This window comes from Tasmannia lanceolata, unplaced genomic scaffold (genome assembly GCF_043159265.1).
Source record: "Tasmannia lanceolata isolate RefF3 unplaced genomic scaffold, GAP_Taslan_0.1 ptg000012l, whole genome shotgun sequence".
NCBI lineage: Eukaryota > Viridiplantae > Streptophyta > Magnoliopsida > Canellales > Winteraceae > Tasmannia > Tasmannia lanceolata.
The window spans coordinates 25,215,597-25,233,843 of NW_027518689.1; the positions used below are offsets into that span (position 1 = coordinate 25,215,597).

General features: G+C 36.9%; 1 protein-coding gene and 2 long non-coding RNA genes across 3 annotated transcripts; 1 reads left to right on the forward strand and 2 right to left on the reverse strand.

Annotated features, from left to right (window-relative positions):
* Positions 1-2,684: 2,684 nt before the first annotated feature.
* Positions 2,685-5,276, reverse strand: LOC143887754 (uncharacterized). Its single transcript, XR_013254361.1, has 3 exons — positions 5,248-5,276; positions 3,806-3,874; positions 2,685-2,984 (listed from the first exon to the last, which is right to left on the reverse strand). It is a non-coding gene; the product is annotated as an uncharacterized LOC143887754 (long non-coding RNA).
* On the forward strand, positions 4,769-7,828 carry LOC143887753 (uncharacterized). The gene is made up of 3 exons (XR_013254360.1): positions 4,769-5,310; positions 5,974-6,104; positions 7,056-7,828. It is a non-coding gene; the product is annotated as an uncharacterized LOC143887753 (long non-coding RNA).
* On the reverse strand, positions 6,929-11,909 carry LOC143887751 (uncharacterized protein At1g28695-like). Its single transcript, XM_077391924.1, has 3 exons — positions 11,566-11,909; positions 9,863-10,234; positions 6,929-7,540 (listed from the first exon to the last, which is right to left on the reverse strand). Exons 1-3 carry the CDS (start codon positions 11,713-11,715, stop codon positions 7,049-7,051), a joined length of 1,014 nt encoding a protein of 337 aa, XP_077248039.1. The 5' UTR covers positions 11,716-11,909; the 3' UTR covers positions 6,929-7,048.
* Positions 11,910-18,247: the final 6,338 nt, after the last annotated feature.

Here is an 18,247-nt window from a genome sequence, read left to right on the forward strand (position 1 = left end):
CCATCATATCCAAATCTTTATTATCCACTTCTAAAATTCATCCAAAAACCCTTTTAGGCCAATTCTTTAATTCGGCTACTTCGAATTGGGATCTCTACAGTAAAGCGGACACACCAACAAGGAATCATTATTTATGAGGAATCATAATCAAAAGGACAAATCAAGGGTTGATCTTCATCAAATTTCGTAAAGAGGTAGGCCATCCAATTTAATTTTTCATCAATCAAAGAGAACATGCAAATAAAATAGGATTTTCGACTTTTGGGTGTTTCAAATAAGATTTCCAAGTTTGGAAAATTCCCAAAATTCAAAATTCACAAGATGGGGATCTTAATTTATTTTTGGTACGTTTCCAAATTAATAAGATCAAAATTGGAAAGTTTCATTAAAAGTTGGAAGGTTTTATTAAAATTGGAAAAAATCTTGAGTATTTTGTTTCCTAAAAGGTTATCATTTTCTAATTTAGCTATTTACTAGATTTGATAGGCTCTAGTTGCTTTTCCTATTTGTAGCTAGTTTTTAGCTAAGGAAACTTTAATATTTTAGATAGATATGCCAATATCATTTTAGCTACTTTTTAGATTTTGGAAATCTTTTAGAAATCTTTAGAAAATCTTTTAGTGATGTAATAAAAGAGATGGAAGATGGGAGTTGGGAGAGTTCTTTGAGATTGAATAAAATTTTATCTTCACGACATACGTGAGACTTCGTACGAGTTCTTCTTGTTACTTGTTCTTTCTTGGTTTTGTTTGATCTTGGTATTTGGGCTGCGCCATGTCCTCACTCAAGAAGGAAGACCATCAACGTATTTTAGTGAGGACAACACCAATGCCAGTTTGATCTTGGTATTTGGGCTGCGTCATGTCCTCACTCAACAAGTTGGCATTGGTGCTGTCCTCACTCAAGAAGGAAGACCATTAGCGTATTTCAGTTTTTCACATTCCAAGTTGAATGTGATGCCTCACATTTTGGCATTGGAGCCATCCTCTCTCAAGAAGGAAGACCAATAGCGTATTTCGGTGAGAAACTAAGCGACGCCAAGAAGTATTCTACTTATGATCTTGAACTATATGCTATAGTTCAAGCATTACGGCATTGGTATCATTATCTTATTAACAAGGACTTTATTTACTATTCAGATCATCAACCACTCAAGTTTCTCAATGCATAAAAAACTGTGAATTCTCGCCATGTGATTTGGGTGTCCTACTTGTAAGAATTCACTTTTGTCCTTCATCACAAAGCCGGTACAACTAACAAGGTAGTAGATGCTCTCAGTAGAAAGTATAGTTTACTCACTACTCTTTCTTATGAGATTATTGGTTTTGATCTCTTGTCAGAATATTACATTACATATCCATTCTTTTCCAAATTGTTGCAAGACTATCAAGAAGGCAATTACTATAGCGTGATTAATGGCTCTCACTTCAAAGCAAATCGGCTGTGTCTACCTACATGTTCACTACGACTGCAAGGTATCACTGAGTTACATGGTGGTGGACTTGGTGGACATTTTTGGGCGAGACAAGACGGAGGCTCTTGTAAAGCAGCGGTACTTTTGGCCTATGTTAAAGCGCGATGTTACTCGCTTTGTGCAAAGGTGCCTTATTTACCAACGAGCTAAAGGAGGATCTCAAAATGCGGGTTTATATCAGCCCCTACCTATACCTGAATCTCTGTGGAAAGATCTCTCTTTGGAATCATTCTTGGCCTACCTAGGACTCAAAATTGGTGTGACTTCATTTTTGTTATTGTTAATATTTTTTCTAAGATGACTCATTTTGTACCATGCAAGAACCCTATAGATACATCTCACATAGCTAGTCTATTTTTTGAGAGGTTGTTTGCTTGCATAAAGTGCCAAGATCAATTACATCGGATAAAGATGCACAATTTGTAAGTCACTTTTCGTGTACTCTATGGCGACTCATGGGCACTCGTCTACAATTCTCAAATGTGTATAATGAACAAACAAAGGTTGTCAATAGATCTCTTGGGAATCTCTTGCGAACCTTGGTGGGAGAAAATCCAAAGAAGTGTGAGATCATACTACCACAAGCCGAGTTTTCATATAACTGCTCCATAAGTCGATCTACTAAGAAGCCGCCATTTGTGTATGGTCAAAATCCTTATCATGTTTTGGACTTCCTACCTTTGCTTAGTCCAAATCGAACAAGCATGGAAGCAGAAGAGTTTGCTAAACATATACGAGTTGTGCACTAGCAAGTTCAACAAAATTTGCACCAAGCAACATAACACTACAAAGCAAAAGTTGATGCACATAGGCGTCCTATCGAGTCTCAAGAAGGAGATTTAGTTATGGTATATCTTTGCAATGAAAAGGTTTCCAACGGCGACTTATAACAAGCTGAAGCAAAGAAAGTTTGGGCCTTGCAAAGTTCTAAAGAAATTGGGTCCAAATTCATATCGCTTGGAGTTGCCAAATGGACTGGCCATCAACCCTGTTTTCAATATAAGTGATCTTTACCCAGATTATGGTGACCAAAATGGAAATGTGTTGGAAGCCACCTATTTTTCTGCTATACATGCTACCACGCTGCAAGAAAATATTACCGTGTTAGACATGCGTTCTATCACTAACCGTCATGGAGTCTATACACAGTATCTTATGCAACGGAAAAGGAAAACCAATCTCTGAAGATGAATGGAACTTAGGGGAAGAATTTAAGCAATTGGATGAGCAACTTCGGCATGATGTAATGACCTGGATTTTCAGAAAACTCTAAACCCGGACCGTTAACAAAAGACAACAATTTTTTTTTTTACAAATTTGAAAACTCATTTAAAAGCTTACTAAAGAATACTTGACATAATTACCAAAGATATAAACAAATTAAGAATAAGACGAATAGCCGCTAAGGCCAAATGGCCACACCAATTACTCTATCATCGTTCTTGCACACCCCTTTTTATTCTCGATTTCTTCATAGCATTTGTCTCAATGTCATCAATTGTAACAAAACCTGCGGGGGATTTTTGGTGTTAGTTCATAGAACTATACAGGGTCATTCGGTAATCTAAAGAAGTAGCAAAAATAACTATGAAATTAAAGTGCATAATTGAACCATTAGTGAGCATAGATTAGTAATAATATCTGCAAGAATATGGCAACTAAATAATTAAGAAGAGAAACTATGTATCACAAATTAATTGTAACTACAATACGCAGGGCACATCCAAACAATTATAACTCTTTCTAAACTATGAATGTGTAATGAAAATTTAGAATTCTTTATTTATGAGATGAGTAACATGAGACAGCTTTCCCAAGGTACTCAGGCTCCCAAATCACCTGCTACCTCGCACACCAATACGTTTCACTACCTCTGCCTAAAGGTAGTGGGCATGGGGGACTTTTTACGATGCGCCTACTGGCCGCTCCGCCTCTTGACGTCATGGTCTAAGAGGATGCATTTACCGCCAAGGGGTACGCTAAAACCCAAGGCCGGCTTGGAATTCTATGATTCCTGGACGACTCATACCTCCGCCCAAACCAACATATAACTCTCATGCTCATGTATTTAATTCTCTTGCCAATGTATTGGTATTATTTACCAATCATATTCATATACCCGTTTAAACAATTTCTATACTTCAATTCTTCGTTCTATAGTAGCACAAATATATCAGAATATGAAATCAATGTTATATAAGAAACCGCTAACAGTTCATGATTCTACATTTAAACTATCTAATAATAAAATTTCATGCTTGCTAAATAATTCTTATCATGCAAAATTTAAAATCATCAATTGTTTGAAACACTAAATTAGAGTACCGTCACCTGTCTTGTCTATCTGTGATTCGGAGGATTGAATGATCTCCTAGGTCTTGTTATGGTTCTCAACAAAAGCTGTAATACAAAATACATGAGTTCCCTAGTCATACTTTAAACGACGCGCACAAACACACAATTTAAGGCTTGTACCTAACCATCTCTTTTTATGATTCTTTATCCCCCTTTGTTTAAAATTTATATTCCGGTGAGTAATGTGTCTGTTATTTGGGTAATTTTTTTTTTATGTTAAACTGGTCTAGGGAAAGATATCGACACAACAATATTTTTTTATAATTGTACTTAATAAGAAAGGACAAGCAGAGCTTGTGCGGTTATCAAAATATGGTAGTGTCTAAAAAAAATTAAGAGCTCTTGGCATAAGAAGAAACAAGCTGTGTTTGTGCAGACATCAAAATAGTGGAGTGCCCAAATCGGCAATTTATTGCATGAAAATTAGAAAAAGACAGGCTTAGTTTGTGTAATAATCAAAACACTGGTGGGCTATAAATAACCAACTCTTTACACTATTTTGGAAAAGACAAACTGACTTTGGTGTATTTATCAAAACATTGACGTGCTAAAATCAGCAGCTTGCTATACTAAATAAGAAAAGACAAGCTGCTTTTGTGCGGTTAACAAAACATGAAATCATTAAAATCAACAGCTTGCTTTATGAGAAAAGACATGTTGCTGATGTACAGTTATCAAAACATGATGTGTTCAAGACCGGCGGGTTCGTACGCTAAAGAAATTTGGAAAAGACGACGTGCTGATGTGCAGTTATCAAAACATGATGCACATCAGTAGCCACCCCTTTATTTTTCTTTTTGGGAAATAATATATTAGTCTCCCTATAAATTTCCTACGACAGCCCCCTGTAGAAAAAGTAAAATATTTATAACTTTAAAGGGGTTGCCCAAAGAGGATAAAGGTATATTACTTTCTCTTATTATTTCTCATCCCCACTACTGTATTTTTCATTATTTCTGCCCATTTTCACATATATTCTTGTTTTTTACAGGGTTTTGGGGTTGGGCAATGAAGATTAAGAAGGGAATTGGCCGGATGCATGAGTTTCGTGTCTAGGGCATGAATCTTATTGATGTATGGTAGTGTGGGAGGTGGATTTTCACATGGGTTTCAGATTATATTGAATTGTAGAAAGGGGTTTGGGTGCTTTTATTTGGGGTTTAAAATCAATTTTCATAGAAAGGTTCTGATATGGGTTTCAAGATGTGTTTCAAAAAGGGTTTCAAAGTGCTGTTGGGAATTAGATTTTAGGGTATTTGGGCTAAAGATAAATTGAGAAGATGAGGTCTGTTTTGCTTATGGGTTCACACGTGGGAAATTGGGGTGTTGGAGGTGTATCATGGTAAAGAAGCTAGAAAAATAAAAATTCAGAAGTTTAAAGGGGGGACACCCAAGAACTTTAGAACCAAACTACTTACTTGATGAAGAAGGAGGTTGAAGAATGAAGATGAAGTGAAGAGAACCAATGGCAACTAATTTGGGTAGGTTATCATATCTCTCTCATTTAAATAGAATTCCAACTTTGCCCCTCATTGACAAGATATTACTTAAATACCCATTTTTTTAATCTAGGGTATTTAATAAGGTTAAATCTCATAATTAAGATGCAAGCACAAACCCTACATAACACTTAAGGGTGTGATAAAGAGGAAATAATAATAATAATTATTATATTATGAGGGCCATTCAAGGGTGGTCATTACACATGACCTCATAACGAACTTGAGGTCGAGTTCTTTTGGGAAGGGGTGAAGGATGCAGTGGCATAGCCAAGTGGCAGCATGCGATGATGCCATTTGTCATCTATCTGGCACATCCATGTGGCTAGACTTGATCTTGGGTTGTCAGCTAAGTAATAATTATCTTTAGTTATTAGTGTTAGATAGTTGAGCCTTTCTTTAATGCTTCATAGGATTTTGTTAAGACTTATTGGTTTATTATTTTGACTACTTCAGAAATGATATTGTCATGAAAGTTGTCTTGGAAGTTATTATAAGGTCTTGAGATGCATAGAAGTTATTGTTAAGTCATTTTCCATTAATCTCATTCACTATATTAGTATCTCCATACATATCAATGAGAATGAGCAACAAGGGATGGTACATTGATTGAAATTCTTTATGGCAAATTGTTGTAATTTGCAGTTGAGTGATTCCTCCCAAGGGTTGAGTGATTTTCCTTTGGCGTTGAGCGATTCAGCCTTGCTAGTCGAGTGATTCCTAGCATCCTACCCAGCGTCGAGTGATTCCGCTACAAACCGATCAAGCAATTCTTGGTTCTATTTTTTCCATTATACTTGCTATTTGATCAATTCCCTTTTGTATTTTCATTTGTGGATTATGGCTTGCACAATATCCCCACTGAGAACGGTCCCAATAGTTAAATATTTGTTGGAATTTCCACTTAGGCCCCATTTCTTTCAGCTTAAAAATGGACGTAAAATTTGTTTTATGTTCATATTTACAACATAAAACAAATTTCAATTTCTTTTGACGTAAAAATGGATGTAAAATTTGTTCTATTTCCATTTTACAACATAAAATAAATTTTACGTCCATTTTTACATCGAAAGAAACTTAGCCTTAGAAGCGAAGGAGATACGGAGAAAATTTTGCTTGCCTTTGTAGCATTTTGTTTTTGAGTGATTCAACTAGAGGTGCTTTGTTGACATCATTATGCTAAATGCAGTTTTCAAACCCCTATAACACTGGCACTAAACATGCTAATTAGTCTCTAGCAATTTTCAAAAGTTGCGTTCAAATGATTTCGCCTGAGCTTGAGAAACTTCTTTATGTCTTTTTATTTGTAAAACAAATATGTGAAACAACTCATTACCTCCAAAGCTTAAGCTGTTAGCTAGAATTGGTGTTATTTAATCGAAATCAACATTCCCCCGCACATGTAGCTCCTCTTTTTTGAGTCCGCAGCACAGACGGATTTTTAATATCAAGGAATTACTGAGTTTTGAATCCTGGACCTGCCGTGAGCCAATAGCTCTGACACCATGTGAGACAACTAATTGCTCCAAAAGCTTAAGCCGTTAGAGTTTGTGTTATCTAATCATTTTTGTGTTATCTAATCATTTATAAATCGACAAAATACAAACAATTTCTATGAATCCAATATAACTCAGTTTACCATTTTGCATGTATTTATATAAGTATCTATGAGTATAGAAGCAGCGATTGACAACTATCTGACATTCTCATTGGAGAATTTCTACCAGGAATTGATACAGGCATTATGGTTGGACCATGGGACGGCCGATGTAGTGTTAGAGGAACCATTGTAGTTCTTCCAATCTCCAAGGTATGCCCTTAGATCGATCAACTTTGCTTTGATTGTACGACAACAGTTAGCATGCATGGTGATCACTTCTCTAAAATCTCTACTACTTTGGCAGAACCCACTAATGTAGTGGGTGTCTAAGAACCTCACTCTCATACCCATCTGTCTCAGCACACCTGTTGATGTCATCTTTGCTAACACATCTTGCTCTTTCATTCCTACGGAGTTGTTTTTAGATGCATACCACTTTTCGAATAAGGCAATGGTCTTGTTACTTGATCTAACGAAGTAAAAGCCGGTGTTTATCTGGTTAGATATGTCGAGTGGCCGGCCATTGAAGTTGTCACAACTGATCTGGAGGTCATCCTCGCCTTCCTGAGTTAGCCTAACAAATGGGTTCCTTAGCCACATCACGTCCGTATCCTGTTACAGAAAAAGTCACTGCCTTAGTACGAGTGAGGGCGCATTGGCTATTTAGAAAAAAAAAAAGATTTAAGGGGATGGGTCTGACGTTTGCCAGGGTTAATTATAAAGAGAAAGACAGATTCAGCAACACTAGAATATCCGGCCACTTCTCAAATAGTGAAACCGATGTTTACACCGGCTCAAGATCCACAACCGAAATAGAAGAAAAACAGAGGCCAATAAGGTGCTTCAATATATATGATGAAGAACACAACTACAAGTCGAACAATAGAAGAAGAAACCTTTAAAACATAGAGAAAATGGGATAAGTTGACACTTCACTTCATATCAAAATCTTGCACACAAGAGATTCAATGGAGGTCTTCCTAGAGGAGAATCTCTACAAATATGAGTAAATGAGATTGGCTAAGTCAATGGAAACGGAAAATTATTGACTTTGGTATGTGGTAGTGTATGAAAGAGTGGAGACTTAAATGCTTAGGAAAGTAGAGGTGGCTTTAGAGTTTCAAGTGGACTTTGAATTTGAAATAGGAGGAAAATGGGAAGTGAAAAGATACAGCAAACATGTGTGGCTCACAAATGTGCAAGCAATGCCAACAAAATGACCAAAATGCCCTTGAACACTCACTACATCTCTAAAAAATAAAATAAAACAAAACAAAACAAAAACAAAAAAAAATTCTTAAAAATACACTTTAATTCAACAACTTCAGACACTGCAAATGAACAATACTTCTATTGGGCCCATGTTTGGCCCGAGTTCATTTAAAAGACGATGGCTAGTATTGTGACACATGGAATCAGGATTTCCACCATGTCATTTTGTCTCGTATGTAAAAAAAAAAGAAAAAGCGTACATTAAATAAGAGAAACCTACATTACATGGATTCTTCTGAATGGGCGACGTACTTGTGTTCGATTCCAATATTTTAGGATTCACTTCACACTTCTAGATCTCTTTTACTTTTTTTCAAAATACTACTGCAAAAAATTTACAACCCTGACTCTATTTTCTTCTAAATAATTCTCCTTTAAAATTTTAATTATCATATGTTTTGTGTTTTATCTATTCTTATAATAAAATTTTAATATGAATATAAAAGATTATATTACTTAGCCTACCAAAATTCTAAATGTATCACATGTTATAATCAAATTATCATATAAAAGATTCTGTGTCAGATTTTACACCCCGTGCCAACACCCATGCAACATAGAGAAAACAAACAAACATTGTTGAAAGTTTCAAATTTTATGTGGCAACACATGCCCCTAAAGTGTACTATAATTCATAACAACCCAATGGGCCTTTCCTTTTAAGACTAAAGCGTGGTTCACATCTTGGGTGGGGTTAAACCCCAAATCTGTGCCAAGAAACCAGTCCCATACATGTTGGGCCATTGAAAGCCCAAAATACTACTGCCTAGCCCATTGACAGTGCTAGTTTAAGGGCCTCTTTGGATGCCCACCAAAATCAGTTTCTTACTTGCAAATAATATTATTTGAAGTTATTAACTATATCATTTCTTTGGATGTCATTAACACTATCATTTCTAATATTAGTATAATCATTATTTGCAAATAATCTTTTATACCTTCAAAGCCATCTTCATGTAAAGATTACGTGCAAATAAATTTTGCATTCTCTAAAATCAATTTTCATTTGATCCTTCCTAATTAGCAACTGATCCTACCTAATTAGCTGTTGAAGAGTCTGTTTGGTTGCCACCGACATAGTGTTTTCTTGGTAAAGTAAAGTAAAATGAATTCATTTTCTTTTTCCCACGGTTGTTTGGTTGCTCGTGCACTTGTTCATTCCCCTTGTCCGTATGGAATTTTCCAAATAATAACGAAAAGGAAAGTAAATAAGATATTTTTACTAATAATATGAAATCATTTTACCTTCCTTCTACTTCTATATATTGAACGTGCATCCAGATGGACCCATAAAGCCCTCAACAGCCAATCAGAAAGTGCTTAATAAAGTAAGGAGTGCCATTAGTTATCAAAATAAAGGCCATTCAGTTATCATTTCCCAGAGGTTTTATATGGTGTGTGGCCATATAGTCCAGTAAATTTCAAAAGTATAGTACGGCCCACATCATAGGATGATCTAAACTGTTTATTTGTTGGGCCACAACGTTAATAGGTTGTACGTACCCCAAAAATCATTTCCTTATGATCAACCTAACCCTTCGATCTATAGAGGTTTCCATAATGTGTAGTCCTTCATTAGATTGGAGGGATTGGATCGTCCTATGGAAATGATTTTTGGGGGCACAACCATATAAAATCTCCTTTGCCATATACCAAACTCACAGTAAAGATGAAGTTGTAGCCACGCCTAAGAACTTGAGCAAGGAAGAGTGTTCTGCTCCACATCATTTTGATGAAGTCATCAGACATATATAATTTCTCTCCAGAAAAGTCGACTCCACCGGTCACAAGTTTGTAGCAATGGAGTCGGAGGACATTGCACCGATCAAACGATATTTGGTCAACGGCGACCAGGAGGAGGTGATTGATTAGGAACGCGGTATCTTCGCCTATTCGGAAACTCTGGAGGAAGAGATGTAGCATGCCATTTTCTTCTGTGTAGGCTTTGTTTACTACTGCAATTATCAGGGTCTTGTTTGCCATGGAAACTCCCTCTAGTGCAGTTTCTAGCTCATCTTTGGGGACTATGGTTGTCTGGAAACTCAATGAATTTAGCATGTCAATCTTGATGTGATAATTACAAAAGAAATAAAAAGGGATATGATGACCGCGTCATAATAATGAGCAATGCTAGACTCACAGGCCCCCTTGCAGCCAACAAAAAAAAGGTCCTCCGGAAACAGATTGTAGCATTGGTAAGGGGCCTATTTATTTATTTTTTGTAATTTTCTACATTTCTGTGGAAGGAGGAAAACTTGTATGGAAAGAATTCCTATAGCCTTCTACTTATCCCTAACATGTATTTAAAAGAGCTACGTTTGAACTAACATAATCACAAAATTGGAAACCATTACAATTTTAATGTTCTAAATTTGCAAAGAACTGTTTCAAATATGTAAGAAAAGTCTTGTTAATAAAACGGTTAAATGAAATGAGATATGATATTTAAGTTAAAAATAACTTAACCAAAAGAAAAAAAATTCACGCATGTGTGTAAAAACTCACGAAAATCATTCTTATATAAAAGGGAGAAGATTTTTCTACCTCCTTTTGTTTGTGTTTTCCTTAAAAATGAAGTTTTTCCCACAACAGACAAACAAAATGGGTGGAAATGCTGGAAAAGAGGGAGAAAATATCATTTCCTATATAAAGATGTGGAGTAGAGTTTATGTGGTGTAAGACCATATAGTCCAATGTTTTCAAAAAGTACTGTACGGGCCACACCAAGGATGATCCAAACCGTCAATCTGATGGGCCACAATGTAAATAGGCTGTGCCTAAAAAATCATTTCTATAAGATGATCCTAGCCCTCTGATCTATGGAGGAACTTCATATTATGCAAACCTCTATGGATCGGAGGGCTGGGATCATCCTATGGAAATGATTTTTGGGCTACAACCTATTTAGGGAGTTTTTATATGGTGCCAGACTGTCAAGTATCGTCGAAACTGTACCACCCTTGATATTTGATCCAACAGCTGCACACTTTTTAAGATGCTTCTGTTGGATCAAATATCCAGGATGCATGGTACGTTTGACATACCACCTTGACGGGACTATGGAAACCTCTATAGATCGGAGGGCTAAGATCATCTTATAGAAATGATTTTTTGGGCACAACCTATTTACGTTGTGGCTCATCAAATTGACGGTTTGGATCATCCTATGGTGTGGCCCGTACAGTACTTTCTGAAAAATACTGGACTATACGTGCTTACTCCATATAAAACCTCAATTATGTGATTCTTAACTCTTTTTTTTAATAGAAATATTAAATTTTGAAATGAATCTTTCTCATAACATGGTCTATAAGACGAAGCTAATGAAAATTTCTCCTTCATAAGTTAAATAAAAAAAAACTTACCCTCTTAGATGAAGCTTTGTATTGTTGAAAGGGAGAGATGAATTGCCACTCTGCCGATGTACCAAAATAAGAATAGAGTATCCCGGAGAGTAGAAGAAAGATGAAAACGAATCTAGCCACATGACTCTTGGTGTACTCGGAGTTACTCATTCCCGTGAAATTTTAGAGGATTCCGGCGTAAGGGATGGTTTCTTGATGCTCGAGATCAAAGGAGAAATGGATTGGTTATTTGATTGAATTAATGCGTAGAATTCAGATGTAGATCAAATTTTCTTCCACGTCTAGTTTGAATATATTTTGAGGAAGGTGGAGAGAACACGAAAGGAAAAGGTTCAAGAAGGATGGAATCGTACACTTTTTTCTTGGCATTTATGTAGCTAGTCAAGGTGTTGAAATGGACACTGCGTGAGATAATCACAAATGCTGACTTTTCAAATCCCATGTTGTAATTGGATGCCTAGTTGTTATTCTTTCCACAATGAACAAACACCACAAGTGCCTCACGTTTCTCTATAAAAACAGATTGGTAAAGTGAGAATTTAGGAGGGATTTTCGGCAGATTTGTAAGATAAGTACAAAAGATGTTCTCTCAGGGCCCAATTTAGCTACAATTGCTGGGGGGAACCGATTTAGTTACAATTGCTAAGGGGAACAGGAAAATCCAGTGAAAAATCCTGACAGGAATTTTTTTCGACCCATGACGCGTTTAAGATGTAGGAAATTGTGTTGGAGTTTCTATTTAGGAAACTGCTAATAAATTTTTACTTAACAGGAAACTTTTATTTGTAGTGGATTTTCTTGAGGAGATTTTTATTAGGAAACTGCGGAGTTAAGAAAATCTCTCTTAGTAGATAATAGTAATTGTAGAAGATCGAGGAGATTTTTTAGCTAATTCAATGTGTGATTGACGTTGCATTTTTCTGTTCTTTTAAAAAAAGCTTGTTAATTTGGGAGACCACATTATATAACAAAAAACGGGAATAGGGGGGATCAGTTTGGAAAGGAGTCCAAGGAGATCATTTAGGAAAGAATACTACTTTTGTGGAGGAGGGAGAGAGAGATTTGGAATAGAAAAGATAGGCAAGAAAATAGAATACAACTCAGATTAAGTTAACTTATACGGTTTATAGATAATTAGATTGGATGATTAGTTGTTATACATAGCGTACTCATATGTTGGCTTTACCGGCCATGTCTTTCCTGTTTTAATGGACTTCCGAGAGTGTTTTTTTTCTCAAACAATGTGTTGATTTACTTTTTCAATGCACCTTAACGAGTCTGGGGCACTCATTAACAAAACCCATAAAGATATAGTAACAGGGGATTTGCAAGGGACCATTGCAGAACGGATTTCATGAACGAGCTGTTGGATGAGAGAGCAGCAACATAGTCCCAAAAAAAAACAGTGGTCCCCACATTGTTTGGGTGATCTAAACCATTCATATGTTAGGCTCCAACGTAGATAGGATGTGACCTTCAAATCAGGATGATCCTAATCCACTGATCCTTGGAGGTATCTATATATATAGTGCCCTTCATTTTATACCTCTACAAATTGGAGGGTTAGGATCATCCAATGGGGAAGATTCTATGGTTATCTACATTGGGGTCCAACAAATGAATGGTCTAGATGACCGTTCTCCAGAGGATAATCCTAACCCACTGATCTGTGGAGGTTTCGATATTGTGCCGTCTGTTTTATACCTCCACAAATTGGAGGGTTAGGATCAACCTATGGAGAATATTCTATGGGTACGCCCTATCTATGTTGGGGCCCAACAAATGAATGGTTTAGATCATCAGGACAATGTGGGCCCTAATGAAGACCAAAGAAGATTTTATGGGCACACCCCATGTAAACAACATGGATTTTGTTTCTTTGCTGTTGGGGCCCATTGCAGATGATGCCACACCCACTTATTCTGATAATGGCACCTCCAACCATGGTTTCAAAAACCAAAATATGGGCCGAAATTTCAACGAAATCAAGTTAACGTATATTTTACCTCGTACAAAATCTAGGCTGAAATTACGGTAATTTTAGCTGAAATTTCGGAAAACCAAACACCAGTGCTGAGCTGAATTCCAAAGTAGCCCTTCTTGATCAATTGAAGAACACTAGTTCTTTGAATGACCTTTAAACCTAGAGTCCTATAATCAACAACAGCCATTACATAAGCCTGAACATATACATACGGATTCTGTTTCATTTCAGTTCTGTTTTGTGTAGTGTTTCATGCCATTAAATATCCCTTTTTGTTAGCCATCAACAGCACCTGATTGCATACGAATTCTTCAAACTGAGAGTTACTGGATTGGGAGCTCAGCTCATTGGAGATGCTGTTTTTAATTGAATTTGACTTGCGATAGTCATATAATGCTCACTGAACTACCCGAATTCCTAGGAAGAAATGATAGGTTGCCAATCAAAATTTGTTTATACAAGGCTTCTCCTTTCGCTTTGATATGAGTTCATTAACTAGATGAACTTGTTGAGCAAACTTTGAGAGACCACCCCCTCAGGCATGTTCAATGATTGTGAGATCCTGTTATTTTTGTCCCTTATGTTAATGAAAAATAGCGCGTTTGGCAACAATTCTGATTCTGTTTCTTGATTTTGATGCTATTTTTTAATTCTGTTTTTTTTCTTATTCTGATTCTTTAGAATCAGAATCATGTTTGGTATTTGATATAAAAAAAAAAAATTGATTTTTTGTTTTGTTTTTGAAATTGAATCGAGTTTGGCTAATAAAATTGATTATTAACTACAAGTAGTAGAGAATACAACAAGATCATTTTCCCAACAACAAAAGATGACTAACTACATAAATATTTAGTGTGATGGGTTGTGGATGTTAAGTCCTTTGATTCAACTAACAGCAACATATAGGAAGAACTAGCATTGACAACTACAGCCAGTCCTTTTCCAGTACGTATGGATGTCTCCAATGCATACAAATGTGAACAAAGGTACCTGACAACAGAGAACTTTGAGCTACGTATCTCATTTAATCTAGAGAATGATGTAAACTAGTCTCAAACTCATATGGATAGAGGCATTACACAACAATCCTTAAATACAACAGTAAGTGGATGATCCCATGAGTGGAAGCATATGTCACAAGAATATAAAAAACAACGTGAAGCATTGCAATTGTAAAGATTGGAGTTGCTTTTCACTGCTCTAAAGGTTGTCACTTTCAGGAGGCTCTTCTCCCTACAAATTCACCCCAGATCTACACTAAATCCAGAGGACAACAAAAAGTGAAAAAAAGCTAAAAGGAAGCCTGCAATTAGTGATGAAATGAAATGCATGTCATTGTCAAAAGATAAATTGAAATGGAAGCCTGCAATTACAGCTAAAATGAAATGCATGTCACTGACAGGAGATTGTTCAGAGACCCTATTAAAAAAACCCTAAAGTACAGAGACCCTAATAGAACCAAGAACTCCAGAAACTGCTTTTGGACCGACTTGCCATACAGATCCCGGCAATTCCTGCGATCCCGATCGGAACTTGCCGGACAATGACTTTCTGAGTGTTTGACAGAATCACAGAAAAGCTCCGCTTCAAACACTGCTCTGTTTGGTTGCTGGGTTTTTTTTGTTCCTGGGAGTTATGTGGGAGAAAAAAATACCCTGGGAGATAGGTGGGAAAAAAACAGTCCTAGAAGTATCCTGGTAAAATAAAAATCCCATGTTTGGTTGACCGGATTATGGTGGGAAAAAAAAAAACCTTTGTTTGGTTGCTTGAACTGTTGGGTAGAAAAAAATTCTTCTCAAGCTTATTTTTGGTTCCTGAGTTTATTTTTGTTCCTGGGGTTATTTTGGGATGGGATGAAAAGGCAATTATTACAAAAGTGGGATTAAAAAATTCACCACACAAGTAATCATTACAAGAGTGGGATTAAAAAAAAACTAATGCTAAAAGGCAACCAAACATGGGATGGGACCAAAATTTAACTAACTCTTCCTGGGACAAAATTTAACTAACTCTTCCTGGGACAAAATTTTAATTGGCAACCAAACGGAGCCGGGTTTTATCCACCCTCTGAGAGAGAGAGAGAGAGAGAGAGAGAGAGAGAGAGAGAGAGAGAGAGAGAGAGCAATTGTTGTAGATATCTACTTCAATGGGGATGGAGCTTTGGAGAAGATGTAATGGCTGCTGGTGCTTTGGAGAAGAAGATGGCTACGAGAGATGTATGTCTCTTATTTCGTGGAGTCATGAGATATACCAATCCCGCGCTCGACAAATCGTTCCGTCGATTTTGCTTCAATCGAGAAACGTAAAAAAGTTGTTCCGCTATTGTCGATTCTAGAGCGGAGAAAAAATAGAAAAAACGTTTCCGCTAAACCTTATTTTTACATGCCAAACGTGTTTTCCTGTTTTTTGATTTTTAAAATCGGAAAAAAAAAACAAAAAAAATGATTTTTTGGATCGTTGCCAAACACGCCCAGTTGAATCAAGGACGGTCTAATGGCATGGCATCCCAAATTAATAGAAGTGATTATGCAGATATGCACCCACATCTGAAAAAATAAATTAATAGAAGATTATCTTTCAAAAAAAAAAAAGGACTCAAAAGAGAAATATAAAAACTGTTTGTAGGTGTGCATCCATGGGTTGCAATTTCATTAATAATATAAATAAATCTTCTGATGCAAATGAGCATGGTTGAGGGTAAGCTAATGATCCCTCTGATGCAGTGTGTTAGCAGGGATACGATGTGAATAGCTGACCCGGCTGAAATTGGTCGCCTAATTCAAAATTTCTGCACTAAAGAAATGAGTATTGAATTGCATTGCATGGACAAGGTGTCCCAATGGTGTAACAGCCATTACATTATCCCTTAATACATATTTACCAACCAGAGAGACCCAGAGTGTTAATTTTCTCGTAGTCAAGGAGGAAACCTCACCCTTGAAACAGAAAACCCATCAAGAGTTGCAGCTTGTGTAGAAATCAGAACTCTTTCTTCCCCAATTCTCTAGTATCTTCGTTTCGAAGGCCAAAATTGTTCGGGAAAAGCAGACCGTATTCAAAATTCTGCAGCAAACACCGTATTCATAGCGGTTTTGACAGAGTGAATTCGCTTGGTGTCTCCATCATGTTGAAGACCCAGTCACGCAACTAATTATTGTTGAGCTCTACATACCCAGTTTTCGGGTGTTGTTGTCCTTTGTGCCCAAGCTCGGCATATCAACAGGCCCTGCGTGCCTATTCACAGCCACTAACATTAGCCAATTCTTAGCCACTACAGGCTTCATATAAGCAACCAATTTCAGCACCTAGTTTTTTCTCCAGCTATGTAGCAGAAGTAAACTACCAGGCGCTACAATATAGATGAATAACAGCAATTTTTAGGAATGATCATATCCAGAGGTTAGTACTTGCAACAGTTCAGCTAGACATTTTGTCAAACATCTGGAATGCAAATGAACAGTCATACGTTGGAGCACACCTACTGTTAAGGGAATGATCCAACGGGTAAAAAGGTTAGTTGTGGTCGAGAAATATGAGATGTATAAGGCCCGCAGGGCAAAAGCCTCTGCACACGTCCTTTCTAAATACAATGGAAGTTACTGGTTTCAGACTTTTCTTACCCTCTCATCACTTAGTCCATCACCTGGGTAAGCTAAAATTCCAAGAAAAATTTCATGGCAGCCAAACGTGCCCTTAAAATCCAAAACATACAGTGCCTAAACGTTCATCCAGAACAGCTTACCTCAATCTCTGCTACCATCAATGTTCTCTACATATTCACATAGAGAAAATGGAAACAACGGTTAGATCCCAACCTCTTTCCTTTGCCCAGAAATTGCTACGTAATACTTTCGCGTCTGGTCTTTGCTTCATAAACTGCCATAGACGAGAGACAAAAATTCCTGGGAAGAAGATGAAGAGGAATGAGGAAATGTCCATGTTTTTTCGTTGATAGGAAGGAGGAGGATGAAATTGCCGGATTCACAGCCTGAAAAAACGGAAACGAGGAAGAGGGTTACCGGCTACCTCTTCTACAGGTTTTTCATAACTCTTAATCCGGACCACTCAGTTGATCCAAAGGCGGAGACATTGGCGACGAACGCATTTCCGCTCAAGAGATTTGCTTCTTTGCTTCCTAAAATTTTTCTAATTAAGTCCGATCCCAGCCGTCCTAATACTTATCAACATTCCTAAAAAGTCTCTCAAAGAGTCCAACACGGGACTAAATAAAATCTGAAGATTTGCTCCTAAAATTTCTCAAATCAACGAGTTTACTTCTTTCCTTCCTAACATCTAAGCCCAATCTAAGCCGTCCTAAAAGTTCTACTAAAAGTCCAATACGTTCCTATAATCTTTATCATACCATCTCAATTTAACCAACTCCTAAAAGCTCTATCACACCCAAGAGATGAACGTTTCATTGTTTATGAGGGGATGGCTGATGCAACTTATCTCTGTATTGGAAGTGGCTTAAGATGGAAACTTACACCACTACATTGAGAAAAGTTTATTAGGTATGGATCTCCAATTTTCTGGCCCATGCTGTTGGTTGGTCCCATTCTTTAATGGATGGAGCTAATTTTTTATGGATCTCCAACTTCCAGCCCCAATTCTCTTTTGTACAGTTTTAATTTTTTTTTAATCTTAAGAAGGATCTGCCTTTCTTTCTCTCTCTCTCTCTCTCTCTCTGACGTAGGA

What these genes read in the sequence shown, in the direction of transcription:
- LOC143887751 (XM_077391924.1), bottom strand. Translation starts at nt 11,715, where the DNA reads ATGAGTAACTCCGAGTACACCAAGAGTCATGTGGCTAGATTCGTTTTC. An exon ending in ACAAAGCTTCATCTAAGAGG is followed by an intron (nt 10,235 to 11,565) that starts GTAAGTTTTTTT and finishes TTGAGTTTCCAG; the next exon opens with ACAACCATAGTCCCCAAAGA. An exon ending in GCTACAACTTCATCTTTACT is followed by an intron (nt 7,541 to 9,862) that starts GTGAGTTTGGTA and finishes TTTCTGTAACAG; the next exon opens with GATACGGACGTGATGTGGCT.